The sequence below is a fragment of the Kogia breviceps genome, chromosome 9 (assembly GCF_026419965.1).
Source record: "Kogia breviceps isolate mKogBre1 chromosome 9, mKogBre1 haplotype 1, whole genome shotgun sequence".
NCBI lineage: Eukaryota > Metazoa > Chordata > Mammalia > Artiodactyla > Physeteridae > Kogia > Kogia breviceps.
Genome location: NC_081318.1, coordinates 94,504,481 through 94,528,989, shown reverse-complemented (window position 1 = coordinate 94,528,989; position 24,509 = coordinate 94,504,481). Strand labels below are relative to the sequence as shown.

At 41.3% G+C, this 24,509-nt stretch overlaps 1 protein-coding gene across 1 annotated transcript in view; it reads left to right on the top strand.

Annotated features, from left to right (window-relative positions):
* Positions 1 to 9,907: 9,907 nt before the first annotated feature.
* RELN (reelin) overlaps positions 9,908 to 24,509 on the top strand; it is a 539,216-nt gene continuing 524,614 nt past the window's right edge. Inside the window, exon 1 of the mRNA XM_059074483.2 lies at positions 9,908 to 10,229. Within this exon, the coding sequence (XP_058930466.1) occupies positions 10,004 to 10,229 (226 nt within the window). The 5' untranslated portion in view covers positions 9,908 to 10,003. The remainder of the gene's footprint in view (positions 10,230 to 24,509) is intronic.

Here is a 24,509-nt window from a genome sequence, read left to right as displayed (position 1 = left end):
TTATATCCATTCAGCCAGTCTGTGTCTTTTGGTTGGAGCATTTAATCCATTTACATTTAAGGTAATTATCGATATGTATCTTCCTTTTACCATTTTCTAAATTGTTTTGGGTTTGTTTTCGTAGGTCTTTTCCCTCTTTTGTGTTTCCTGCCTAGAGAAGTTCCTTCATCATTTGTTGTAAAGCTGGTTTGGTGGTGCTGAATTCTCTTAACTTTTGCTTTTCTGTAATTTTTCTATCTAATCTGAATGAGATCCTTGCTGGGTAGCGTAATATTGGTTGTAGGTTTTTCCCTTTCATCACTTTAAATATGTCCTGCCACTCCCTTCTGGCTTGCAGAGTTTCTGCTGAAAGATCAGCTGTTAACCTTGTGGGGATTCCCTTGTATGTTATTTGTTGCTTTTCCCTTTCTGCTTTTAATATTTTTTCTTTGTATTTAATTTTTGATACTTTGATTAATATGTGTCTTGTCGTGTTTCTCTTTGGGTTTATCCTGTATGGGACTCTCTGTGCTTCCTGGAATTGACTGACTATTTCCTTTCCCGTGTTTGGGAAGTTTTCCATTATAAGCTCTTCAAATATTTCTCAGACCCTTTCTTTTTCTCTTCCTCTTCTGGGACCCCTATAATTCTAATGTTGGTGTGTTTAATGTTGTCCCAGAGGTCTCTGAGACTGTCCCCAATTCTTTTCATTGTTTTTTCTTTATTCTGCTCCCTGGCAGTTATCCCCACCATTTTATCTTCCAGGTCACTTATCCGTTCTTCTGCCTCAGTTATTCTGCTATTAATTCCTTCTAGAATATTTTTAATTTCAGTTATTGTGTTGTTCATCACTGTTTGTTTGCTCTTTAGTTCTTCGAGATTCTTGTTAAATGTTTCTTGTATTTTCTCCATTCTGTTTCTGAGATTTGGATCATCTTTACTATCATTACTCTGAATTCTTTTTCAGGTAGGTTGCCTATTTCATCTTCATTTATTTGTTCTTGTAGGTTTTTACCTTGCTCCTATGTCTGTAACTTTTTTTTTTTTGTCATTTCTTTTTTTTTTTGATGGCTGGGGCTGTATTTCTGTCTTATTTGTTGTTTGGCCTGAGGCATCCAGCATTGGAGTTTGCAGGCAGTTAGATACAGCCAGGTCTTGGTGCTGAGATTAGGACTTCCTGGAGGCCTCACTTTGATTAATATTCCTTGGGGTCTGAGGTTCTCTGTCAGTCCAGCACTTTGGACTCAGAGCTCCCACCACAGGAGCTTGGGCCCGACCTCCGGCCTGGGAACCAAGATCCTGCAAGCTGCATGGCATGGTAAAAAAGAAAGAAAAAAAGAAAAAAAGGAGCAGTACATTGTCAAAGAATAAAAAAGAAAATTAAATTATAAAGATATAAAGAATATATTAGGAAAAATAAAAGTAGAATGGAAACAATTGCAACAAGGTAAAGTAAAATCACAACAGAAAAAAAAAAAAAAAAAGGAGTTCTATGGGTGGAACAAGCCAAAAGGAGCAGAACAATAACAAAGTATAAAGAATAAAATAAAATTAGAAAAATAAAAGTTTTATTAGGAAAGATAAAAATATGAATGAATCAACAACAATGAATCAACAAGGTAAAACAGAACTCCAATCTAAAAGAGGAAAAAAGAAAAAGAAAGAAAGCTTTGGCTGTTGGGGGCAGAGTTTAGGCGGGGGTGGAACTTAGGCAGGGGTGGGGTTTAGGGTGGGGCGGGACCTAGGCAGGTGGGGGGGTGACGTCTTCTTAGCACCTGGTTGCTGGGGGTTCCTCCCATCTCCTTAGGGGTCTGTGGTCCCCCACCGGTGCCTGGTAGGTGCCCTAGTTTGCACAGACATGAATTCTGCATTCTCCTAGTCTGCCATCTTGACTCCACCCTTAGGCCATTATTTTTTGACACTGTTAGTTGCTTATCTTGCTGCTATATCTAATTATTTAATGGGCTAATAAAAATACATACATTAGTATAACTTTTTAGTATGCTGATAATAACCATATTTCAATATAATTTGTTTATTTATAAACATATATATTATATTTAAAGGCATTAAATTTTTGAAAAGATTTTTCTAAGAAGAGGTCCATAGGTTTCATCAAACTGCCAAAGACGTCCTTCGCACAAACAAGGTTAAGAACATTTGCTCCCAAGCAATTCTACTCCTGGGTATCTACGCAGGAGATAGGAAAAATGTATGTCCATACAAAGACTTGTATGTTAATGTTCAGAGCAGCATTGTTCATAAGCCAAAGAGTGAATGGATCTATCCATACATTAGAATAATACTTTAGAATAAAAAGAACTAACTGCTGATACAGGCTACAACATGTATGACCTTCAAAAACAACGTGCTAATGAAGGAAGCCAGATCTAAAAGACTACAAATTTTATGATTTCATTTATACAAAATGTACAGAAAAGGCAAATCTATATATACAAAGTAAATTAGTGGTTTCTTGGAGTTGGGGGTGAAGAAGATGGGATTAACTGCAAATGGGCATGAGGGTTCTTTTTTGACATAATGGAAACGTTTTAAAATTGGATCATGATGATGTTGTAAAACTCTGTAGATTTACTAAAAACCATTGAACTGTACATTTAAAATGGATAGCATTTATGGTATTTAAATTAAACCTCAATGAAGCTGTTAAAGACAAGCAAGGACCTTTGCTCCATTGTATGATCAGATCATTTATTTATTATTCTATTAATGGATATTTAAGTGGTTTCCATTTTTTGGTTTTGCTATTAATATCAATATTGCTATGAGCATTCTTATTTATTTATTTGTCTTTATTTTTGGCTGCGTTGGGTCTTTCTTTAGTTGCCTTGTGTGGGCTTTCTCTAGTTCTGGATGCGCAGGCTCAGTGGCCATGGCTCACGGGACCAGCCGCTCCGCGGCATGTGGGATCTTCCCGGACCGGGGCACGAACCTGTATCTCTGGCATTGGCAGGCGGACTCTCAACCACTGCACCACCAGGGAAGCCCTTGAGGTTTTTGAAATAAAACAGATGTATGAATTTGGGTCACAAACTCTTGAGAACCAGATTGTGGTTTCACATTCTGGTGAGAGAATTCCCCTGACATCACTACTCTCCACTAAGATTGAGACAAATGAGGAAAATTTTTTTCTAGTTCACCTTACCATTGAGGGTCTAGCTATTTAAGGATGGGTCATAGCTTTATGCATGAATTTCCTATCACAGTGCTTCACAAACTATATCTGTGAGCCATCACAGGCAGGTACTTTTTTTTTTAATAAAATATAATCAAAATTAGTTACAAGAAAAATGGAATATTGCTTGGATGTTACTGCACTATAAAATCCCTAGAAAAGTTTCCAAACACTCTCAATTTCTGTACATATCTCAACATGGACTGGCAACAGATAATTTGTAGACCGATCTGCAAACCCCATTTTGAGTAGCACTGTCTTATCATTCTTCCCACCTTGGGCAGGCCCTAAGCTTTATCTCCTGTTTCCACACCTCATTTGGCCATCAAAATGGAAGTTCAATGTTTGTTGAAATGGGAGATGTCACAGAGTCCGGGGTGGGTTGGATACTCATTAGCTTATCTCTGGATTCTTGCTTTCACTTCGTTTTCACCTCTAAAGATTTCTCTATATATCTCACTAGTTTGGCAATGTGTCAAAAGAGGTTCCCCCATGATCCAACACTCCCTTTCCTAACTGAAATGTATGCATATGTTTACCAGTAGACAGGCACAAGAGTATTTTTAACCGCATTTTTCATAGTTGCCACAATCTGAAAATAGGCAACCATTCCGTTAATGATAAATACATTGTGATAGCCCTCCCCCCATACACTATGTAGTAATAAGAATGAACAAACTATTGATACAGGCAACAATGTGGATGATTCTTACAAACATGATGCTGAGCCAAAGAAGCCAGATATAAAATCGTATGTATTGTATAATTCCATTTAGATAAAGTTTTAAAACATGCAACACTAACCATCCTGAAGACATATTATGTCCCTGCCTAAAATCCGTTCCATGCTTTGGGGAAGACTGATGGCTCAGAGGGGTCATAGGCCCTTCTGCCCTTGTTCTCTGAATGCTGCTCACCTGCCATGTTCCACTTGTGAAAATGCATTGAGCGCTACATTTAAGATTTGTTCACTTTTTCCTGCATATGTGATACTTCATTAAAAATTTACTTAATAAAAATATTTAAAAATATAGTATAAATATACTAATATATAATGTATATAAATAAAATATTTTAAAAATAGTTTATCCCACAGCAACAGTCACCAAGCTTCAAAAGACTGAAAGCTGGGCATCATTCATCTTCAGCCCTTCTCTCTCCCCGCCGGCCCTATTCAGTCAGTAACCCAGTCTATCTCCGAGTCCTGTAGTTGTCTTGTAAATACTTCCCCAGTTCCATCCTCTTCTCTCCATCACCTCTCCAGAACACCATCTCTCACCTGAGCTCCTTGCACCACATTTCTGATCCTCTCTCTGCATCTACTTTTAATGTTCTCCAGTCCATTCACCCCTCTGGAACCAAGATGACCTTAAAAATCAACCAACCAACCATGACCAGGGAATGTCCCTGCTCAAAATCCCTTCCATGCCTCACCATTGCTTTCAGGAAAAAGACCAGAATCCTCAGTATGGTCGACAAGGCCCTGCCCAGTCTGGCCACTGTCCATGCTAGGGCAAGACCAGTCTCCCTGGATAATCTTTACTCCATCTGCACTGACGTTCTTTCAGGACTTGAATCTGCCACCTTCCTTTTCACATAGGCTTCTAATTCCATGTAGGTGCTCTGGCCCGAAATGTTTTTCCTTCCTTCTCCGCACCACCTTTTACCAAAGTAACTACTCGGAGATCTTAGCTTTGACCTCTTTTTCAGTTAAGCCTCCACTGTTCTCTTTTTTCTTACCATCCTTAATTTTTAATTTAGTTTAATTTCAATTTAAATAGCTACTTGTGGTTAGGGCCTATCTAATGATCTAGTTCTAGAGGAAGTAATTTAGGTTAGGGGGAGAGGCAGGTCAGGAAAGGGCAAGGGCAAAAACATGTAAATTGAGACTTGGAGGATGAATTGCTAGCATCCAAGTGAGGAGTGAGGTGGGTGAGGTGTGGTCAGGGCACGAGAAACGCGAGGGACATTCCTGAGCGAGGAAACAGTATGTGCAAATCCCTGGAAGTGGAGAAGCTTTAACAAAGGGATTTTTAGTGTTGAATTGTTTTCTCTTTTAGAAATTTTATGGTATAATGCTTTTTTATTGACCCATGATTTAATTATTTAGTATTTTAATTTGGGGTACATTAAGTAACTTGTTCTGGCAAGACATGCATGTCAGAGCCAATCCTCAAATATCCCACCTTTCCAAGTGGTTTCATTCCCTAAAGACTTAGTTAACTGTTTTTTTCTTTTTTTTTTAAACTTAAGAGCCTCAGTTTCTTCAGATTGTACATCTTATGGGTAGTAGGTTTTATAAGCTTACTAACTGCTATCTAAAGAAGGGTTTTCTTTTATTTGACATTTTATTACCATTTTGGAGCCTATAGAGTTGACTGATTTCACCATCTCCATATTTATATACTTTTTTGATTTTATGTACTTTTAATTTGACTTTTACATAGTAAATAACAGTAGAGATTCACTTTCTCATACACACCAAAACATCTGATACTTTGACTCAAAAAATCAGTGAAGGCAGACAGTGAATGAATGCTTACAACTTTAAAATGTAATTTAAGGGCTTCCCTGGTGGCGCAGTGGTTGAGAATCCGCCTGCCAATGCAGGAGACACGGGTTCGTGCCCGGGTCTGGGAAGATCCCACATACCGTGGAGCGGCTGGGCCCGTGAGCCACGGCCGCTGAGCCTGTGCGTTCGGAGCCTGTGCTCCGCAACGGGAGAGGCCACAACAGTGAGAGGCCCGCGTACCGCAAAAATAAGTAAATAAAATGTAATTTAACAGCTTTTTTGTGTTTCATTTAGAGTCATCATCTTCCAATGATTTGAAAGTTGTGGATCTCATAGTATGTAATTTAATTTCCATTGTGTTAAGATTATTCAAATGCTGGTCAGTAATTTCTACTTATCGGCAAGAAATGAATTTATAGTCTGGATGCGTAAATGTAATTTTTAGGTAGACCAATTGCTTCTCCAAATCTCTTTTAATTAAAAAGGGATCTTACCCCATTTTAAACTCCCTTTCCCACAGATTCACTCATTTTCACCCTGACATCACCTTCTATTTTTTTGCAGATTTTTTTGGATGTAAACAAAATTTTCTTGAAGAGTATGTCTCTATTTTTCCATTAGTTCAAAGGTTTGTAGATTTTGTGGACCAGACAAATATTCCTCAAGATGTTTATTATGGCTCACTAAACAGAAGTAAGATCTAAGTGTTAGCACACGAGCTGGGAACTGGAAGTTTTGAATTGTAACCCAGTTTGCCACGTTATTGTGGGACTTAAAGTGAACTGCCCACTAGGAAGATGCTGTTCCCCATGTTCAAGGTGATTCTATATCCATGCTGTGTAATTTTCCTTCATTTTAAAAAAGATTATTGGGCTTCCCCGGTGGCACAGTGGTTAAGAACCCGCCTGCCAATGCAGGGGACACAGGTTCGAGCCCTGGTCGAGGAAAATTCCACATGCCTTAGAGCAACTAAGCCCGTGCACCACAACTACTGAGCCTGCGCTCTAGAGCCCACGAGCCACAACTAATGAGCCCGCGTGCCTAGAGCCCGTGCTCCGCAACAAGAGAAGCCACTGCAATGAGAAGCCCGCGCACCACAACGAAGAGCAGCCCCAGCTCACTGCAACTAGAGAAAGCCCACGCACAGCAACAGACCCAATGCAACCAAAAATAAATAATAAATTAATTAAAAAAAAATAAAAGATTATTTAAAAGTATTACTAATAATTAGTTGAACTGGATTCCCTGAAGAAGGTATCAGAGATGTGTGAACTTGGGCTTCTCTTACTGTAAGGGCACAGGTACACATGCTAGTCCAAAGGACTGCTAAGTGGAGTGTACAAGCATTTACCCTCTTCTTAAGCAGCTCAACACCACTCAGGGCATTATTTAAACAGTCTCTATGCCTGTTAATGAACAACCACAGGGCTGTAGTCACAGATTCAAGCCTGCGTAGTTCAGAGTATAAAAGTCACCCAAATGCACATAGTGAAGTCATGCTGTAAAAGTTAAGAAAGCACAAAAAAGGGGAAGATTGGAAAATAAACTTGGTCACATAAATTGAATGTCAAGAAAGCCATGGTGAGAGATTCACAAGAGAATATTTCTTATAGAGTGAAAAGAGGGGGACTTCCTGGGAACTGGGGACCTTCTGGGAATTAAGTGCAATTGTGACCTGGACCAAGTATCAGTGCTTTACTACTTTACTTTACAGTTTATTTAAAGCAGCGACCTTGGGATCAAGCATGGCCAGATTTGATCCCAGGCTCCTCTTCTTATGGAGTGCCCTTGACAAATTATTTAACTTGTATGAATCTTAACATTATCTTCTAAAAAATGAGGATAATTATACCTACTTCACAGGCCAATGTAAGAATTAAATGAGGTAATCCAACATTGGTTAAAGAATAATTCTCATCCCATCCCTCTAACAGCATCAATAGGCATTCATTCCTTACAGCGGTTTTCCATGGTTAAGTGCAGGGACTCTGGAATAAGACAAAGTCACAGCTCTCTCACAATTACAGCTGTGTGACCTTCGACATGTTACTTGACCTCTCTGTGCTTCAGTTTCTTCGTATGTAAATGTACTATTAACAGTAATTTCCCCATAGGGTTATGAGGATTAAAGGAGTTACTATATGTAAAGCACTTAGGACAGTACTTGGCATATAGTAAACATTTTAAAAGTGTTAGCTAAAAATGTTCAATAGTTTTGGATTCTTTCTAGAAGTGATTCATTTTGTGTTAGGTTTTAGTCATATAACTGGACAGGAAGAGGTGGTAACAGCCTTGCCAGCTGCGGGCGAGTGTCTTGTAATTGAGGCAGCATCGCCTGCCTGCGGTGAAAAGGTGGTGGTGGTGGCTTCCCCTAGTCTAGCTAGGGTTGCCGTGGATGGTTGCAAGGCAGGTCCCGGTGAGAGTCTTTGTAGCCAGCAGCCAGGCTGCCTCGAATCCAGCCTTTGTTACTGACTGTTTCCTCCCTTGTGAAATGGGGATCACATTTGCCTCTCAGGGTGTTGTGAGGATTAAATGAGGTGACTTACCTACGGCCCAAAGCCTGCATCAGCACAGAGCTGCAGCGGTAACGATTGTTACATCAAATATATACAACAGTTGAGCCCTGGAGGATTTTGAAGGAAGGGAAACCAGAAGGCAGCTAGAAGTGGCCCTTCTACCTGTCTGAACTCGGCCTAGGTAAGAGGAAAACAACCAGTGTTTTCCTTTTGCAACGAAGTGACTACAGAGGTCTCCCCTTGGAAGACTCCCCTTGTCTTTTCGCACTGCCCCCGTCCCCCTCCCCCGCCCCGTCCCCCCAGTGCAGGCAAAGACACCATTCCCTCCAATTTTATAATCTACTCATTTCTGTAGGTGCGGGTTTATCTGGACTTGGTGGCAAGCCAAGGGTGGGTGGGGAGAGGCATTAAAACCTGGCAACCCCGCTCCCCCATCTCCGGATGCCGCAGGGCTCCTGCCAGCCGTCCTCGGTTAGAAACGTGCTTTTTATTTCTCTTCCCCGCAGCCTCCTGTGCAGCAGCTCATTACCTCCCACTTCAATCACCGCTGCCAGCATCCCTCCAGACGTTTTCCCCTCCCCCCATTTCAGGGACATTGGTCGTAGCTGACATTTAAAGGAAATATACACCGATTTAAAAAATTACAACCATCTCCGCCTGAAGAACCCAGCAGCAATGAATAATAGAACAGTCCAGCGAAGAGCGCCTGTCGGGGCTCAGCTCCGCCAGCCCTTCCCGCCACACAATTCCCCACACCCGAGCAGCACAAATCACCATTTCCAGGCACCACTGGAGGCTGCCAGTTCTACTTTCGCTTAATCTCATTTTAAATCCGGCTACAGATGAGGCTCGGTCGCTGCGGCGAGGAGCCGGGCGGGGGCCAGCGGGAGAGACTCGAGGCCTGGGTGGGAAAGAAGCGCGGGGGCCCCTCGCGTTTCGGGGCCGCGGGCGGATCCCCGGAACAAGTGCGGGCCGCCGGGGGCTCCGAGGCGAGCGAGCCCCGAGGGGCGCGGGGCGCAGCCGGCGCAGACAAAGAAGCCGGCGCCCGCTCCCGTTCCCACCGCCCCTCTACTTCCCCCTCGCCTCCTCTCAGGAAAAAGGAGGGAAATCTGAGGGGCAAAAGGGACTGTCCTCTCCTTTTGCTCCTCCGGACAGCTGGGCGGGAAGGTCTCCTCTCTCTCTCTCTCTCTCTCTCAGGCGTTTAAGTCCCTCCCTGCAGATTCGCGTACCTCGTGGCCCCGCGCCCCCTCCCCCAACCCGACCGACTCGCATCCCTCATCTGCGCTTCAGTGTGCTAACTGGGCTCAGGCGCCGGGCCTCGCGGAGGCGTGCGCCCTGCGCCGCGCGAGGTGCGGCGAGCAAGCCCGAGTGGGCGGGGGCCGGGCGGGCGCGCGCCTCGCGGCGCGCAGGGGCGGGGGAGCGGCCGGGGCACGTGTGGCGGCGGCGGGGGCGATTCCGCGCCCCGGGCTTTAAGAAGGTGTGGAGTGGCCCGGGCGCTTTCCCAGGCCTGGCGGAGGGGCGTCGCGCACAGGCGGCGGCGGCGGCGGCGGCTGGGCGGCGCACCGCGGCACCGGCCGACGCGCTCTCGGCGTCCGCAGCCCGGCCCCGCGCTCCCGCGGCCCAAAGAAACTTTGGGAGCTGCCGTCTCCCGCGGAACTTCTCGGCGGGGCTCCGCGCCCGAGCCCTCTCTCCTCCCTCTGCCGCCTTCTCGCCGTCTCTCCACGCGGCTTCTTCGTCCCGGCGCCTCCAAAACTGAATGAGCGAGTGGCGCTCGGGGAGCGCGGCGGCGGCAGCGGCGGTATGGAGCGCAGTGGCTGGGCGCCGCGGACTTTCCTCCTGGCGCTGGTGCTGGGGGCGACGCTGAGGGTGCGCGCCGCGGTGGGCTATTACCCCCGCTTTTCTCCCTTCTTTTTCCTGTGCACCCACCACGGGGAGCTGGAAGGGGATGGGGAGCAGGGCGAGGTGCTCATTTCCCTGCATATTGCGGGCCACCCCACCTACTACGTACCGGGACAAGAATACCATGGTAGGTACCACGGCATCTCCGCGCTCGCCGCCCAGCGCAGCTTTGTGTCCCTTTCCTTCTTCCAAGGGGCCGTTTAACCAAGAACCGTGACAGCCCTTACCTCAACATTATCTCTGAGGAGGGAGAGAAAACAAAGTTAGCGGGGGATAGAGTCGCGAGTTGGGATTTATTCCCCCCTCGCTCCCCCCCACCACTCCACACACTCCCCTCACGCGTCTCCCCGTGAGGAGCCGGTTCTGGTGAGAAACGCCAGAGAATTCTTGAGGTCTTTCCTCCTCCCTCGTGGTTCTGGCAGCTGACACTTGAATGAAAACGCGCATCTTGTTTCCTTAACCCGAGTGCTTGGATTCCACACCTTTGTCCTGCTCGCGGTTCCCCCTGAAGGGCATCCGGGGGGTGCTGGGCTTTGCGGACCGGCTGATGACAGATTGACGCGCCCCGGTCCACGGCCGCCCCGCGCCGTCGCCCGCCGGCCCGCCGCAAAGTTCTCGCTGCTCCCCAGCCAGGGGTCCCTCTCCTTTCCTTCAGTGTCAGGCAACCCTCCTGAGAGGGAGCGGCTGCTTCCAGCGCTCTGTTCTTTTAAAAGTGGCTTTTAAAATGTCAGGAAATGGTGCTTTTTTTTCTGAGTCCTCTCTTACTTGTAACCTGCTACTTGTTTTTAGAATGATCTCTGTGATGTTTCTTAATAACTACGTCTTTAATCTGCACAGCTTTAATTTCCAGGTAGGGACCGGAAGTTCCTTATAATTTAAAGGTACCTTTTAAAAAAGGATCATTCTGGAGTCCTTCATCAAAATGAAACATGATCGAAGGACGGTTTAGCTGCAAGCAAGAGAATTTTCTGTAGTGCGTGCGTTTTTGATATTTGAAGCTAGTAAATCGAGTATGTGGGAAAATAAGATATTGTCTATTTTCTATTACTTCCTTTGGAACTCCTGAATATTTCACGTCTATGGAGCTTTTAAGCGGTGACAGGCACTGTTTAATTAGAATTTCAAGGCAAAAATACTGATACCCAACTATTGTCTAGTGATTTCCTGTTATAGTTTCCATCTCTTGTAGGCTAACAGTTATTGGTATAGCAGAAGATAATCCACGGAGCAGCTGGCATTTCAGATAAACATGGATATAAAAATGATAAGAATCCTTAAATTTTCTATTTAAAAAGCCCTTCATATCTGCTTTAAAATGTTTAGCCTAAATAAATGCTTTCTAGAGATTGAAAGCAGTGCTTTTACAACTTTCTTGTGGCGTGGTGTCCACCTTGTCTGTAGAGCAGGAGTCTAATTCGGTTGGAATTTTAGACTTTGGAATATTAAATTTCGGTAACTAGTCCCTTCTTTTAAAATGCTGATTGTATTCTCTTTCCAAGAATAGTCTGGTGTTTTCCTGAGTTCATGAGAATCTTTTGAGAAGGACCAGACAATATGATGGCAACCCAGACCTCACCCAAAGACTGATTGAGCTTGTCACTTAGTGTGACCTTTAGTAAAGGTGCTTGCCCTTTATTAGCTCTAAGTGAGAGTGGTAGGTAAGGGAGTCAAGGCTGGGCTAAAAGGTGTGATTGTCAAGTTGTGATGGAAGACCTGTGATAACACGTAGCCTTATTTTTTTTTTTTCCTGTTTTCCATATCCTTTGTAAGGTGCCAGCATAGAAAACTTAAAAATACCAAAATATGACATAGCCTTTGCTTTTGCTATAAAGCTAGCAAGTATAAGTCAGCTGACTGACCATAATCACATCCTAAGTCAGAAAAGGAAAGAATGATAGTAAGAATACAGTGTAATACTTCAAGTTGCTTATTGTGTGGGAAAATCTCAATTTCTACCTCTTCTATCACCAGAAAAGGTAGAGAAATTTTATTATGTAAGTTTAAGAAGATCGAATTATTATTATAAACTTTGAGAATGGTTATTGTAAGATTTTAAATTCCTGTTACCTGTTTTGTCACATATTTAGATTTTAAAACTGGCTGTAGCTATAGGCCTTCAGTAAGAGTTTTTCCTTGTAAAATTTTCTACAGGTAGAAGAAATGTTTAAAAATGAAATGGTGCTTACATTTGTCTCCTTTTCTTTTAGACTTTTGGAAATTAATGTTACAGATTAATTAGGTAACATCATTTAAGAATTGAACCGTTGATAGGAAAACTTAACCTAATATACTTAGGTAGTTAGCTCATTTTATAGGAGACCAAAGTAGGAGGTTATTCAGCCAAAATTCCTTAAAACCAAGAAATATGTAAAATATTAGCTTGAGACTTTATTTGTAATCTTCCGAATCTCTAAAATTAACACTTATGTTAAGAAGATTCAGTATCATCTATGATTTACATTGAAGTCAGAATTTGAGGGAATGGTTTTTGGGTGCAGCTAATGGCTGTTAACTTTTTTACCTAAAGGAATGCATTGAGATGTACAGTGGTACCTAACACAGAACATGACTGTAGACCAGGCTGTGTCAGCTGCCCTCTGAGACTTGTGTTGTGAGACAGAATATGAAATGGAGAGGCAAATGTCAGAGTTCAATATCATGGGTCTCTGTATGTGTCATATTTATTTAGAGATTTTTGTTGAAAATCTTTTTTTAAAAAAGCAACAAAAATATAATACAAAAGAATTTGAAATTTGTGTGTCTACAGAATTGTCAGATATATCCAGTGTTAAGTAGTATATCCATCTGTTTGCGGTTTTGGCAACTCTGTAAACAGCGCCTGGTTACTTTTGCTAGTTCTCATCACTCGTTCACTTGGTACCTCTGTTGTCATCTTCGTATAGCTTTTAAAATCTGTTGTCTATGACTTTCTTGAGATGACATCGTTGGTCACAATGAACCATGGTGTCTTTGCATGATGAGTACAATGAAGTTTAGAAGCTCAACAATAAGAGGTTATATATATGTATATGTATATATATATCATGTTGAATTAGAAAAGTCTCAGGGTCAGAACATTTTTTTCCCTAGAATTTCCCTCTTTTGCACAAATCCCCAAATATGGTCAATTTCCACAACATGATTTCTAGGCCCTGTTTTTTTTTGGGGGGGGGGCAGAAAGTTGCAAATGATGGGAAAATAGGAAATGGAAACCCAGATGGTCCAGTCAGGTAGCCATTTTTCTTTCCCAGCCACACCTGGCTGCTCACTGCTCCTTCTCCTAAGGACGGGGGCAGTATTGTGAAACATGCAAAGGTCGAGTTGATGTCTGCACCTTTCCTTTCCCCTGATAGTCCCTCTTCCTCACCCCCACTCCTCAGGCTTTTGTTTAAAACTCCTCCCCCAACCAATTTGTAGTGACTGTGACTTGTCAATGTTATATTCTCCCACAATCTTAATCACAACTATGGAAAGATGTTTTTCCCTTTTTGTTTAAAAGAATTTTGGCATCACTGAGCAGGCAGATAATATATTTTGAGATAGAAAGACTTTTAGATAACCCTGAAATCCTGTAATGAGGACCTACCTACTCACAAGATGGGCTTTATTCAGTCACCACCAAAAAGGAAAGGTCAGATATAAGAGAAAACATTATCTATGAAAGCCAAGCATAAGTAAATGAGTCTGTGGAAAGTGCTTGAGCTTTGGTGAGACAATTTATCTGAATTTCTAAAAAGACGAGAATCCCCATTATTAAGGTGGCATAAGGTGGGGGAAATGTTCCATTACAGTGAAAAATATGCTCTAAAATATTGATTGAGAGAAAAAAAAAATTGTCCTAAGCAGAACTGAATTGTTAATAAAGCATGGTGTCTTAAAAAGGGGATTTGATTGTATTTTGTAAATCCAGTATCACTATTGGTAGTCCTTTTGTGCTACATTTTCATTCTATTATTTATTTAATCCTCTTGTGGGGTGGGTGGGGAAATCAATTTCAACTGCTGAAACAGAATGTTTACCTAAAAAAGATATAATCAGGATAAAGTATTTATGGTATTTTGTTGTGAGAATTGCCACTATTCCTACTATACATACATGTGTTCTGGAGTCAACTGGTTGCTAATTAAAAATCACCGTTCAAAGGCAGTTGCAATATAATGACTTTTCAAGTACAAGACATTATTTTTGGTAATATACTCTAGATTAAATTCCTTTCAAAGGAATGATTTTTTTAAAAAAAATTTGAATTAAAGTTATCTGCTGGGCTTCCCTGGTGGCGCAGTGGTTGAGAATCCACCTGCCGATGCAGGGGACACGGGTTCGTGCCCCGGTCCGGGAAGATCCCACATGCCGCGGAGCGGCTGGGCCCGTGAGCCATGGCCGCTGAGCTTGCGCGTCCGGAGCCTGCGCTCCCCAACGGGAGAGACCACAAAACAGAGAGGCCCGCGTACCGCAAAAAAAAAAAAAAAAAAAAAAAAAAAAAAAAATTGTATATATTCTCACACAAAAATATAAAGTTCTTCCTTTTTTTAAAAAAAGTTCTTTATGCTATATAAAAACAGAAAAAATGGATAGCCCTACACTCAGTGCATTTGGTTAGAATGGACAGGTTCACGTAGGGCTTTAAACTATGTCTAGGTAATGACATAACACACATATGAAAAGTAAAATTCATTTATCTAAATATTTTGGCTTCAAGAATAATTTGTGTGATTAATCCACCTCACTCCTACCCCACCGATTTTAGAGTTATTTATATTGGATAAAATAACCAAACTGTATAATTTCAAGCTTGTCAACCTTAAACAGAGAAGTATTAAAAACACATTTTCAGAACTTGGAATTGAATTTTCAAATATGAAGATTTCATAATGACTGTTTAAACACAAGAATGGTATGTTTAAAAAAAATATTCTTGGCTCTCAGGAAATTCCACATGAGGTAATCTCACTTAGGTGTCAGTTGTGTAGGTTAGAGAGTAATTTTCGCCACGGTCACCTGCCATGCCCATCTCATTGAAGGCAGAGCTTCTGAAGGGTTGAATGCTGTGCCTACAGGTTAACCAATTATTTTAGAGAAACACATGTGTGCTTCTCTGAAACTACACACATTTTTTCCTTCTTTATCGATTTCCTGTAGGAGCTAAGTGTAGTAACTGGATTTGGGGGTGTGCAGAAGGGTCACTGCACATGTACAGATGTTGATTTTTGGCTTAAGGCAACTCTAATCATTCAAGAAAACAAAGCTAAGGTAATTAGATAGCTTTTGAATGCCACAAAGAGATAGTTATAGGAACTCTGAGGCTCTGAAGTAAACATTGAAAACCCAGGTTATCTTTTAATGCTAATTTAGCTTTCCTTAGAAACATAAAACTTTGTTTGGAAAGCAAAATAAATTAAATTTTATTGATTAAAGGATTCTTTGAAACTATAGGAGAACTTATGAGTGTTTCAAATAGCCCTGGTTATTGATGTACTCCGGTGCCCACATACCAAGTTACATGAAGAAGGAGTGATAACAGTTTACCATTAAGTGCTACCCTCACCTCAGAATTGTCTCTCTCTGCATTTCCTGCTCTGCTCCTCTCTCTTTACACCTGTGTCTCACCTTCTTCCTGCCATGGCCCCTCTCTTCCTCCTCAATTGTCTCATTTTCCTTCTTCTTTTGCTCCTTTCCTCCATGTCACAGGGCCTTGTCTTCCCTCTCCTCTTCCTTCCTCTTTTCTGCTTCACAGCTTGATTCCTTTGCTCCTTCAATTCTTTCTCTTTTTCTTTTTCTTTCTTCTTTTCAGATTTCCTATCACCAGCTCTACCCCTTTTTTCCCCTCTAACTATAACATGAAAAATATTGGTGTATATATATATATATGTATATATTACATAATTAGTGTATATTGTACTCATTGGATGTTTACAGTAATAAAAGTGGGTGAGTAGGCATTTGTATTTCTCTCAGAAAATTAATGTTATCTTTCTGTGACATGCACGTGCCCTTTTTAAAAATCATGGGTTAGTTAGTCCTGGTGGGAAAGTAGGCTCTTCTTCCTATACTGTAAAATCTCTTAGAAGAACTTTCAAGCCAGTAGCTGTTTAATTCTGAGTCAAACTGCAGAATCAGAAGTCTGTGCATGGAAGCACATATATACACCATGAGGGAGAGTTGTAGAATTTAGAAAAATGCACACTGAATTAGCTTGAATCTAAAAGGCAGCTCAATTTTGAGATGTCTTGAATGCTTGAGTGCATAGAGAGTCTTTTAGTAAATGGATGAGGGCTGCCTCTGTCATCACCACAGTCACCTCAAGTTATCTCCTTTACTTGCTGGTCTCTTTGCCAAGACTCGTAACAGTTGCATAGCTATGAAATAGTGATGCCACATTTTTAGGTAGCTGGCACTTAACAGATAGGTCGAAAAGGGGGTGGGGGGACTTGGTATGAACACTAGATTGGGAGTCAAGAAGGGAGGTGTGTTGCTCTGGGGTAAGTTCCACAGTCTTTCTTCAATAAGACCTATTTTACTGTTTTGTACCTGTGAACTCTAATGTCTGTTCCAGCTCATAAATTCAAAGATTCCTTGGCTGAGAGCTCAGACTTATACTAAAAAGAGAGTCTAGGGAGGCACAGTGATGTAGTGGGAAGAGTTCAAGCTTTGGCAGCAGAGACACCCATGCATATATCCTTTCTCTCCCACTTATTAGTTGTGTGCTTTCAGCAAGTTACTTACCCTCTCCTAGCCTCAGTTTCCTCATTTCTAATGTAGAAATAATAGTATCCATATTTGGGGGTTGCAATTATTAAATAAGGTAATGCATATATTAGATAGTAGTTATTATCATCTGGTACAGTCACCCAGCATTAGATAAGGATATTTGAAGCATTGGATATACAGATAGGAGCTCTTTACCCATGCCTGTTCATTTTGTGCCTTGTCAACATGTGGCCCATTTCAAGGGAAAGTCCAAACTGAGTATATTAAGGAGGATCACAAAAGTAAAAAAAAAAAAGTCACCTTGTCATCAAATATGTATGATCAGAAAGTGTTTCCCAGCCAAAATAGATATGACTTGCCTAGAATTAAACAGTTGATTAGTGTAGTTGTAGTCTAACCAAAACTTTTATTAACTTAGCCAGTTCCGAAGTCAGACCTTCCTGTTCCTAAATTGAGTATGTTTCCTTAGTTGATGGCCATGATAACAACCAAACTTTGTGTATTTATGTGGTAGTCTAGGAAAGATGCCAAGATAAGTAAATAACATCGGTTTAATATATTTTGTTAAATCCTACAATATATGTGTCTACAACCCCATGTAAAATAATTTTAAAATACAAAACTGTTTCAACAAAACTAGAAATGAGAGAAATTGATTTTGATAGTGAACCCATAGTTCACCCCTCAGGGGCTGACTGAGGAAACTTAAATCCACACATGGTTAGGTGGTGAAGTAGAAGGCTAGTTCATTTACAATAAAACATATCCTTGTCAGGATAAAGGCATTGGCTGACCAGTGTATTTTGTCCACTGTATCGAAGTTTATATGGGTGGGCAGATGACTATTAGTAGGCTGTTTGGCAGCATGGAGTTAGATGATCTCAGTGGCAGATTCCAGCACCTAGGAAAGTGTCTCCACCCAATCCAAGTCAGCTGGGCTGGTTGGCATTTTCCCTAGATTGTATTGGAGGAACACTGTCCTCTTTCTAGATTCTATAATGCCTCATTATGTGGCATACATTGCTCGTTGTCTACCCAGTGATTACTAAAATGCCCTTTCTCACTAACTGATTTTGAGAACAACTGTGTGTCTAGTTAAAAATGCTTACCTCCAAGGCTCCCCTGCCATGTAATTTAGTGAGATGCAGTGGAAGTCCACCGGGTAGGGTCTTTAGAAAGATTTTTTTTTTTTTAATTAATAAAGATGATTTTTGTTTATTTTATTTTATTTATTTTTTATATATTTTTTGCGGTACGCGGGCCTCTCACTGTTGTGGCCTCTCCCGTTGTGGAGCACAGGCTCCGGACGCGCAGGCTCAGCGGCCATGGCTCACGGCCCCAGCCGCTCCGCGGCATGTGGGATCTTCCCGGACCGGGGCACGAAGGCGTGTCCCCTGCATCGGCAGGTGGACTCTCAACCACTGCGCCACCAGGGAAGTGCAATAAAGATGATTTTTAAAAGGACTCAGCAAATGCTTTTTGCTCTGCCCTTACCCATTTCTTTTAGGCAGGGTGTGGTAACACCAGCTTGTGACCTTGAGGATAATGGTCCCATGCTAAGGATGGTGGACCAGGAGTTCTGAAGGAGCCTGGGTCTTTATTTATACCTTTGAGCGGCTGTATCAGCCCTGGAATACCTCTTCTGGACTTCTCATATCATAAGAAAAATCAGTCAGGTTCTTGTTATTTGCAGCTGAGTGCAATCCTAATCATTTCTTCTGAACACACAAATGACTCAGTTTACATTCTCTTTTAGGTCAGGCACAATTCTTGTATCAAGCTCTGAACTGCTCTGGTTCTCCCATAGAATTGCTTTTGGTCACCTTGATGGAACTAGGATATTTTCTAAGACACTTTTGATAATATATTTTCAGAATATCCTTCAAGATGTGCTACTTATGCAGGTGGCAAAAATACTGCATTTTATATTAACTTTTTAATAATGTGTTGAGAAGGTAACCTGTGCCTGACCTCTAATTTCTGGAGTTTCTTATAACTGACAATTTATGCTAGTGAGTTTGTTTATGAACTTTGTTTCCTGTCAGTCCTATCTCTCTAAAATGCAGTATCACCATATGTAAATCCTGTTGACACTTAAAATACTTTGATGTGTGACATGGTTGTGATGTGAGCTCTGCCCCAACCTTAACCTTGTTTGTTATGTCTGGCTCAGCCTCTAGGACCAAATCCAATAATGTCATTTCTTTTGCTTGCTGCATATCGACAGAGGAAACAGGCATCTCAGCCTTACCTTCAGGAACATGTAATCTTTTTGTTTAGGCCACCTTTGTTATGAATGTTGAAATATCCTATGATCATGGTTCCAGATCTTTTCTTACTTCCTTTTCTCATGTAAACACTTCCTGCATCCTCATCCTGCAAAAAAATGTTATAGGTCCAGTGATGGTGATGGAGGAATATAAGAAAATTAGTTGGTTTTAGGCATTTTTAGAAAAGTGGGTTCACATTCCCATTCCAAGCACTGATACTATCAACAATTTGTTTTAGAAAGGTAGCTCAAGAACTTAGGAATAAATTAATAACAACATTAACAATAACAAACTCTAGAGTAGCACTTATTATGTGTCAGGTACTGATCTGTATGCTTTACATATATTAATTCATGTAATTCTCACAACAACCTCATGAGGTAGGTAGTATTATCCTTCTTTTGTTTGTGGATGTAGAAACTAAGTCACAGAAAGGTATTTTGCCCAAGATCATAAAGCTGTCATGCAGGAGTGCTCTCAGTCCATATTGCTCCAGAATCCATACTTTTAACTGGTATGCATTTCTTCTTAGAAATGACAATTATTTCAAGAATGGAATAGTAATATGAAATAACAAAAGACATTTGAAAAAAAAGAGAAAATAAGGAGAAGTAAAAGCTAATTTCGTTATTAAAAATAAAGATTGCAAGATCAAACCAGAGGATGATATCCATGCCAAATGAGGCCAGAATTTTCCAGTCCTAAATGTTTCTTGGCTAGATGTCACTTTCCAGATGAAGCACAAAGCAAAGATATCATCTAGTGTACTGTTGACCTAAAAGAGTTAACATGCTTTCAAAGTATCACCACAAATACAAATATAAGAAAGTGATTTGCAAATTTTGCTCAAATTTATTTTTAACATTTTGATGAATGTAATTTTAATGGAGATTTTCAAGTAAATAGGCAATTTGTTCTTTCACTAGTAGAACTTGAGAAGGACATGAATACAAGGGGAGAACTATAATTTAAGCAGAGAGACATTTAAAAAGATTTTCATTGACGTTCATCTATTTGTAATGTATTTCTTTAGGAAATTCCTGTGGGTGTTATCTGTCGGCAGGTAGAGCCTGTGAAATTGAGTAATGGGGTACAGGGTGAAATTCCTGGTGATAAGCCAGATCATCCTGCAGTGTCTGACCTCGCTCATCAGAGGTCTGTTCTCACAGTGATAGTGACACCAGTGGGATAACGTTTGTTTTGCACTCGCCTTTGTAGGGTTATTTTTCATACGTGGATTAGACTTATAAAAATCATATTCTATTGAGCTTATCTGAATGAGAAGAAAAGGGCTAAGCATCCTCTCCTGCCCTTGTTCCCAAATTAATTCACCTCCTGCCAAGGAGGGCAAAGGTCAGCCATAGGTTTTCTGGCAACCAGGTGAGGTGGCAATGTGAATTACGTTAGTAATACCAATGTTTCCTGATTTGTCACTGTTATAGTTTATCCCAGAGTTTGACATCAGATCTGAACTGAGAGCCACTGACCCCTGGTGGAAGCTAAAACAGATACCTGGTGGAAATAAAACAGAGGGTAGAGGACAGATTCAGGGTAGACGCTTCCTGTATGGAACCCACGGAGGTTCTCAGAGGGCCTGAAGGATACCCATGCTTTCACTAGGAGAGAAAAATTTGCTTCATTGGACATTAACAAAAGGACAGTAGCCTTAAAAAGCTATTATCAAAAAGTGTAGAGAAGGTCCACATAGAGATCATTTCTTTCCTCAGGCGGGACACCAGATCATCTCTCCCTTTAGCATTCGCCTGTGAGCTGTGTCTAGCTGTAGCTCTAATGGCAAATATGTGAGCCTCCAGGGTGGCATAGGAAGCCAAGAGGCTGCTTATGGGGTGATCTGACTTGATGCAGGTATTAAACTATTGAGACTATTTCTCTCAAATATGAGTGCTTTATTTCAGCCTTTTAACAGAAACTGTGAGGCAGACACTTCAATCCCAAATAAATTGTGAAATATTTTAAACATATAGAAAACTACAATAAATTAAAATACAAAATTGGTATCACTAATGAGTACCCAAGGGATACCTATCTGTATTCATTGAAGTAAAATGAAGATGCTCTGGAGATCAAGCGCTTCACAGTTGTTAAAATAATACTCATTGATTTGATCCGCATTGCTGAATGATTTTTGCACGGCTTAGAAGAGTTTGTCCTGTCCCAGCTATGCCAGTGGTTCCCATGTGTTTCTACAACATAATGAAAAACACAGAGTCTCTGCAAACATAAAAGAGTAGGATATCTTGAGTGAGGTACATGCTTGTTAGTCATCCTGTAGAAAAAACTGGTAAAAAAAAAAAAAGTCTATTACTTTGATTAGTTGAAGACAAATAAGTATTTCCAGTGAATAAAAAGAATGTTTCTCCTTAGAAAGATATGTCAGTAAAAGAAAGATTTACAACCAGAATTTAGGATGGTTATTGGAATATTACCAAATAAAGCAATTTCTTAAGCTTTTATTTTGCTTACGATAGCCTCTAAACCTTTATTTTTACTTACGTTGAGAAATGGACCCACTTGAAGATTTATGCGTTTTATTGTGAGCTACCACAGAGCTGTACAGTTTGGAGAGTGGCAGGTGTGCCAGGGTACCCTGGCTGCCAGCCACAGAAACTGGTTCTGGCTAACTTGGGCTAAAGGAATTCATTAATAGCAGGTGGGTTAACTTGCAGAATGGAAGGAAAATCCAAACATTAGATTTAGAAATGATGATAGCGTATCAAGGAGCAGGGAGTGGTCAACTACTGAAGGAATCGTGGTGGTAAGAACCATGATTTTCTGACTTTTAAAAACTTTCTGGCTTTTTTTTTCTGATTTTCAGCTTTTCTGGCCCCAAAGGTTGGATGAATCCTCTCCAACTCCTTTCCTTTCTTGTGTCACTGAATTCTAATTCCTGGGACCACAAGTCTCATTGGCCGACCTGGCGTACGGCCATCCCTTGAGATGGATGTTGAGGTCAGAGGGGTATCTCTCTCTGAAGGAAAATTGAGATGTTACCCCAAAGAAGGGAGAGTGGGTGAAAGGCAGGCAGAAACAACAGATGAGTGCCACAATATTCACAATATACGTTTAAGGAAAAAAAGGTGTGAAATGACCTCTGGGTCATCACGACACAGGCCATGTGGAGAGGCAGTGCTCTCTGGGGTACTGTAGCACCCTTCATCAGATGTGAAGATTTTAGTGATGTTTTGGGGAGCAAGGGGCAGAGGGCAGAATTATCTTTTTGTTATGCATATAGATCCCGCCTAACAGTGACTTATCATGCTTTTGTGTTTTTGTGAAAGTGTCTGATTCTCTTCTCAAAGCTGCACAGATTGCCTATCCTTGTACAAGACACCCATATTCACTGTGATGTGTATACTTTTCTCTTTACCTCAAACACCGAGGGATCTTAACATTCAGTGACCTGCAAGGGAATATCAAAGGTAAATTAGTGAGTACGTGTCTCTGCATTCATGCATCACTGTAGACAAACCATCCCGATATTCACTAGGAAGATGTCAGAATGCTTCTCTCAGTCCTCCTTTGCGCTTTCTTCTTCTCCTCCTTGACTCTGTGGTGTCGGGGCACCCAGGGCTCTGTCCTTTCTCCTTTTCTCTTTTTCATCTGCCCTATCTCCCTAGGGATGCCATCCATTCTGAGGCCTTAAGTGCCACTCTACATGTTGGTGACTCTCTCACAACTCCCTGAACTCCTGTGTCTTACTCTCCACTCAGCATCTCCACTTGGATGTTTATTGGCATCTCAAACTTAATATACCCACAAATGAGCTTCTTGTTTCCCTCACCCTGCCACCTCCAAAGTAGCTCCTACTGGAGTCTCCTCAACTCCATTATTGCCAACTGAGTCCTTACGGTTGTTCAGTCCCCAGACCTTCCTTCCCTAGCATCCCACATCCGATCCATCCCTAAGTCCAGCTGGCTTTACATTAAAACACACCCAGAATCTGCCATTGCCAGCACCCTCTCTCACGTGGATTACAGCAGGCTCCTGATCACTTCTCCTGCTTCAATGCTTGTCACCTTCATTCTAGTCCTAACACAGCAGCTGGAGTGATTCGGTTAAAACCAACCCTCTGCTCCATATCTAGGACAACTATCCAATCCACCAAGTTGCCTGGAGCAGCTCTGGTCTGCCTCTGTTTTCCCAAAAATATTGCCTGAATTTGAACAATAAAATCTTCTGTAATTCTATCCATCCTTATGTTGTTCCCCTTCTCCTTAAGAAGAAGAGAAAGTACTTGGTGTGGCCTTTGAGGCCCCATAGCACCTGCCTCCTCTGTTACTTTTCTGACCTCACATCTTACTACTTTCCTCTTACTCTTCCACTGAAATCATGACGGTCTCTTTTTTGTTCTTCAAACACATGTGGGGCTCAGTCCCGTCTCAGAACCTTTGCACTTTCTGTTCCCCTTTTTAGCATGCTGTTCCCCAGATAGCCCCATGCTCCCTCCCTTCCTGATTCAGGTGTGTCTTCAGATGTCCGCTTTTCAATGAGTTCTTCCCTATCCACACTCTTGAAGCTTTGTCCTCTCTTCTCCCCAGTATTCCATATCCCCGTGGACTGCTGCTTTGTTTTCCTTCATAGGTGTTATCATCATCTATATATTTTACTCTTTACCTTGTTTGCTTCCTGTGACCATCAGCATAATGCCTTTAAGTTCTACCAGGCAGGGCTTTTTGTCTGTTTTGTTTGCTGCTCTATTTCCAGTGCCTAGGATAGTGCATGGCACATAGCAGGCACTTTAAACATTTTGATTTAATGAATCAATGAGCAAAAATAGCACTTGAGAATCCTGTCTAATCTCAGTTATATTTAAAATTGTTATGTGAAAGTGATATTCCAAAATAATTAAAGCAATCAAGAAGATAATTTATAAAGATATATTTGTGAGTACAATTTGGCCTTTTGAATCCATAACAATGTTTTAAAAAATCTAAAAACCGTGTTTCTACTTTCCCACCCTCCAAACTTACAAAATTCTCATGACTTTTGTGAGACTATGCAACTTTATTTATAGTAGTCTGTTGGACTGGCTTTGCTTTAACTATATGTTAGCATATCCGAAAAGTTCTCATAGCAATTAGTGACTAAAATTATTAATAGAAACTATAATAGACTTGAAGCTCTTATTCCCAGAAGCTCCTCTGTGCTGTACCATAAATAAATTTGAAGCAATTTTGATGAATGGGTATATAGTTTGCATTTAAATTTTCATCTGAATGGGAATAAATAATGGGAAGAACAGAGACTGAAATAGCTTGGCTCTGTACTCAACAGATATGTACCAACGTTAGAGAAAACACACAAAAAAGGAAACAAAAGATTTCTCTTAAAAGATTTCATCTTTTAAGAGAAATCTATTTGGGCAGTGATGAATATATGCAGGGAACAGCAGCTGAGAATTCTGGCTC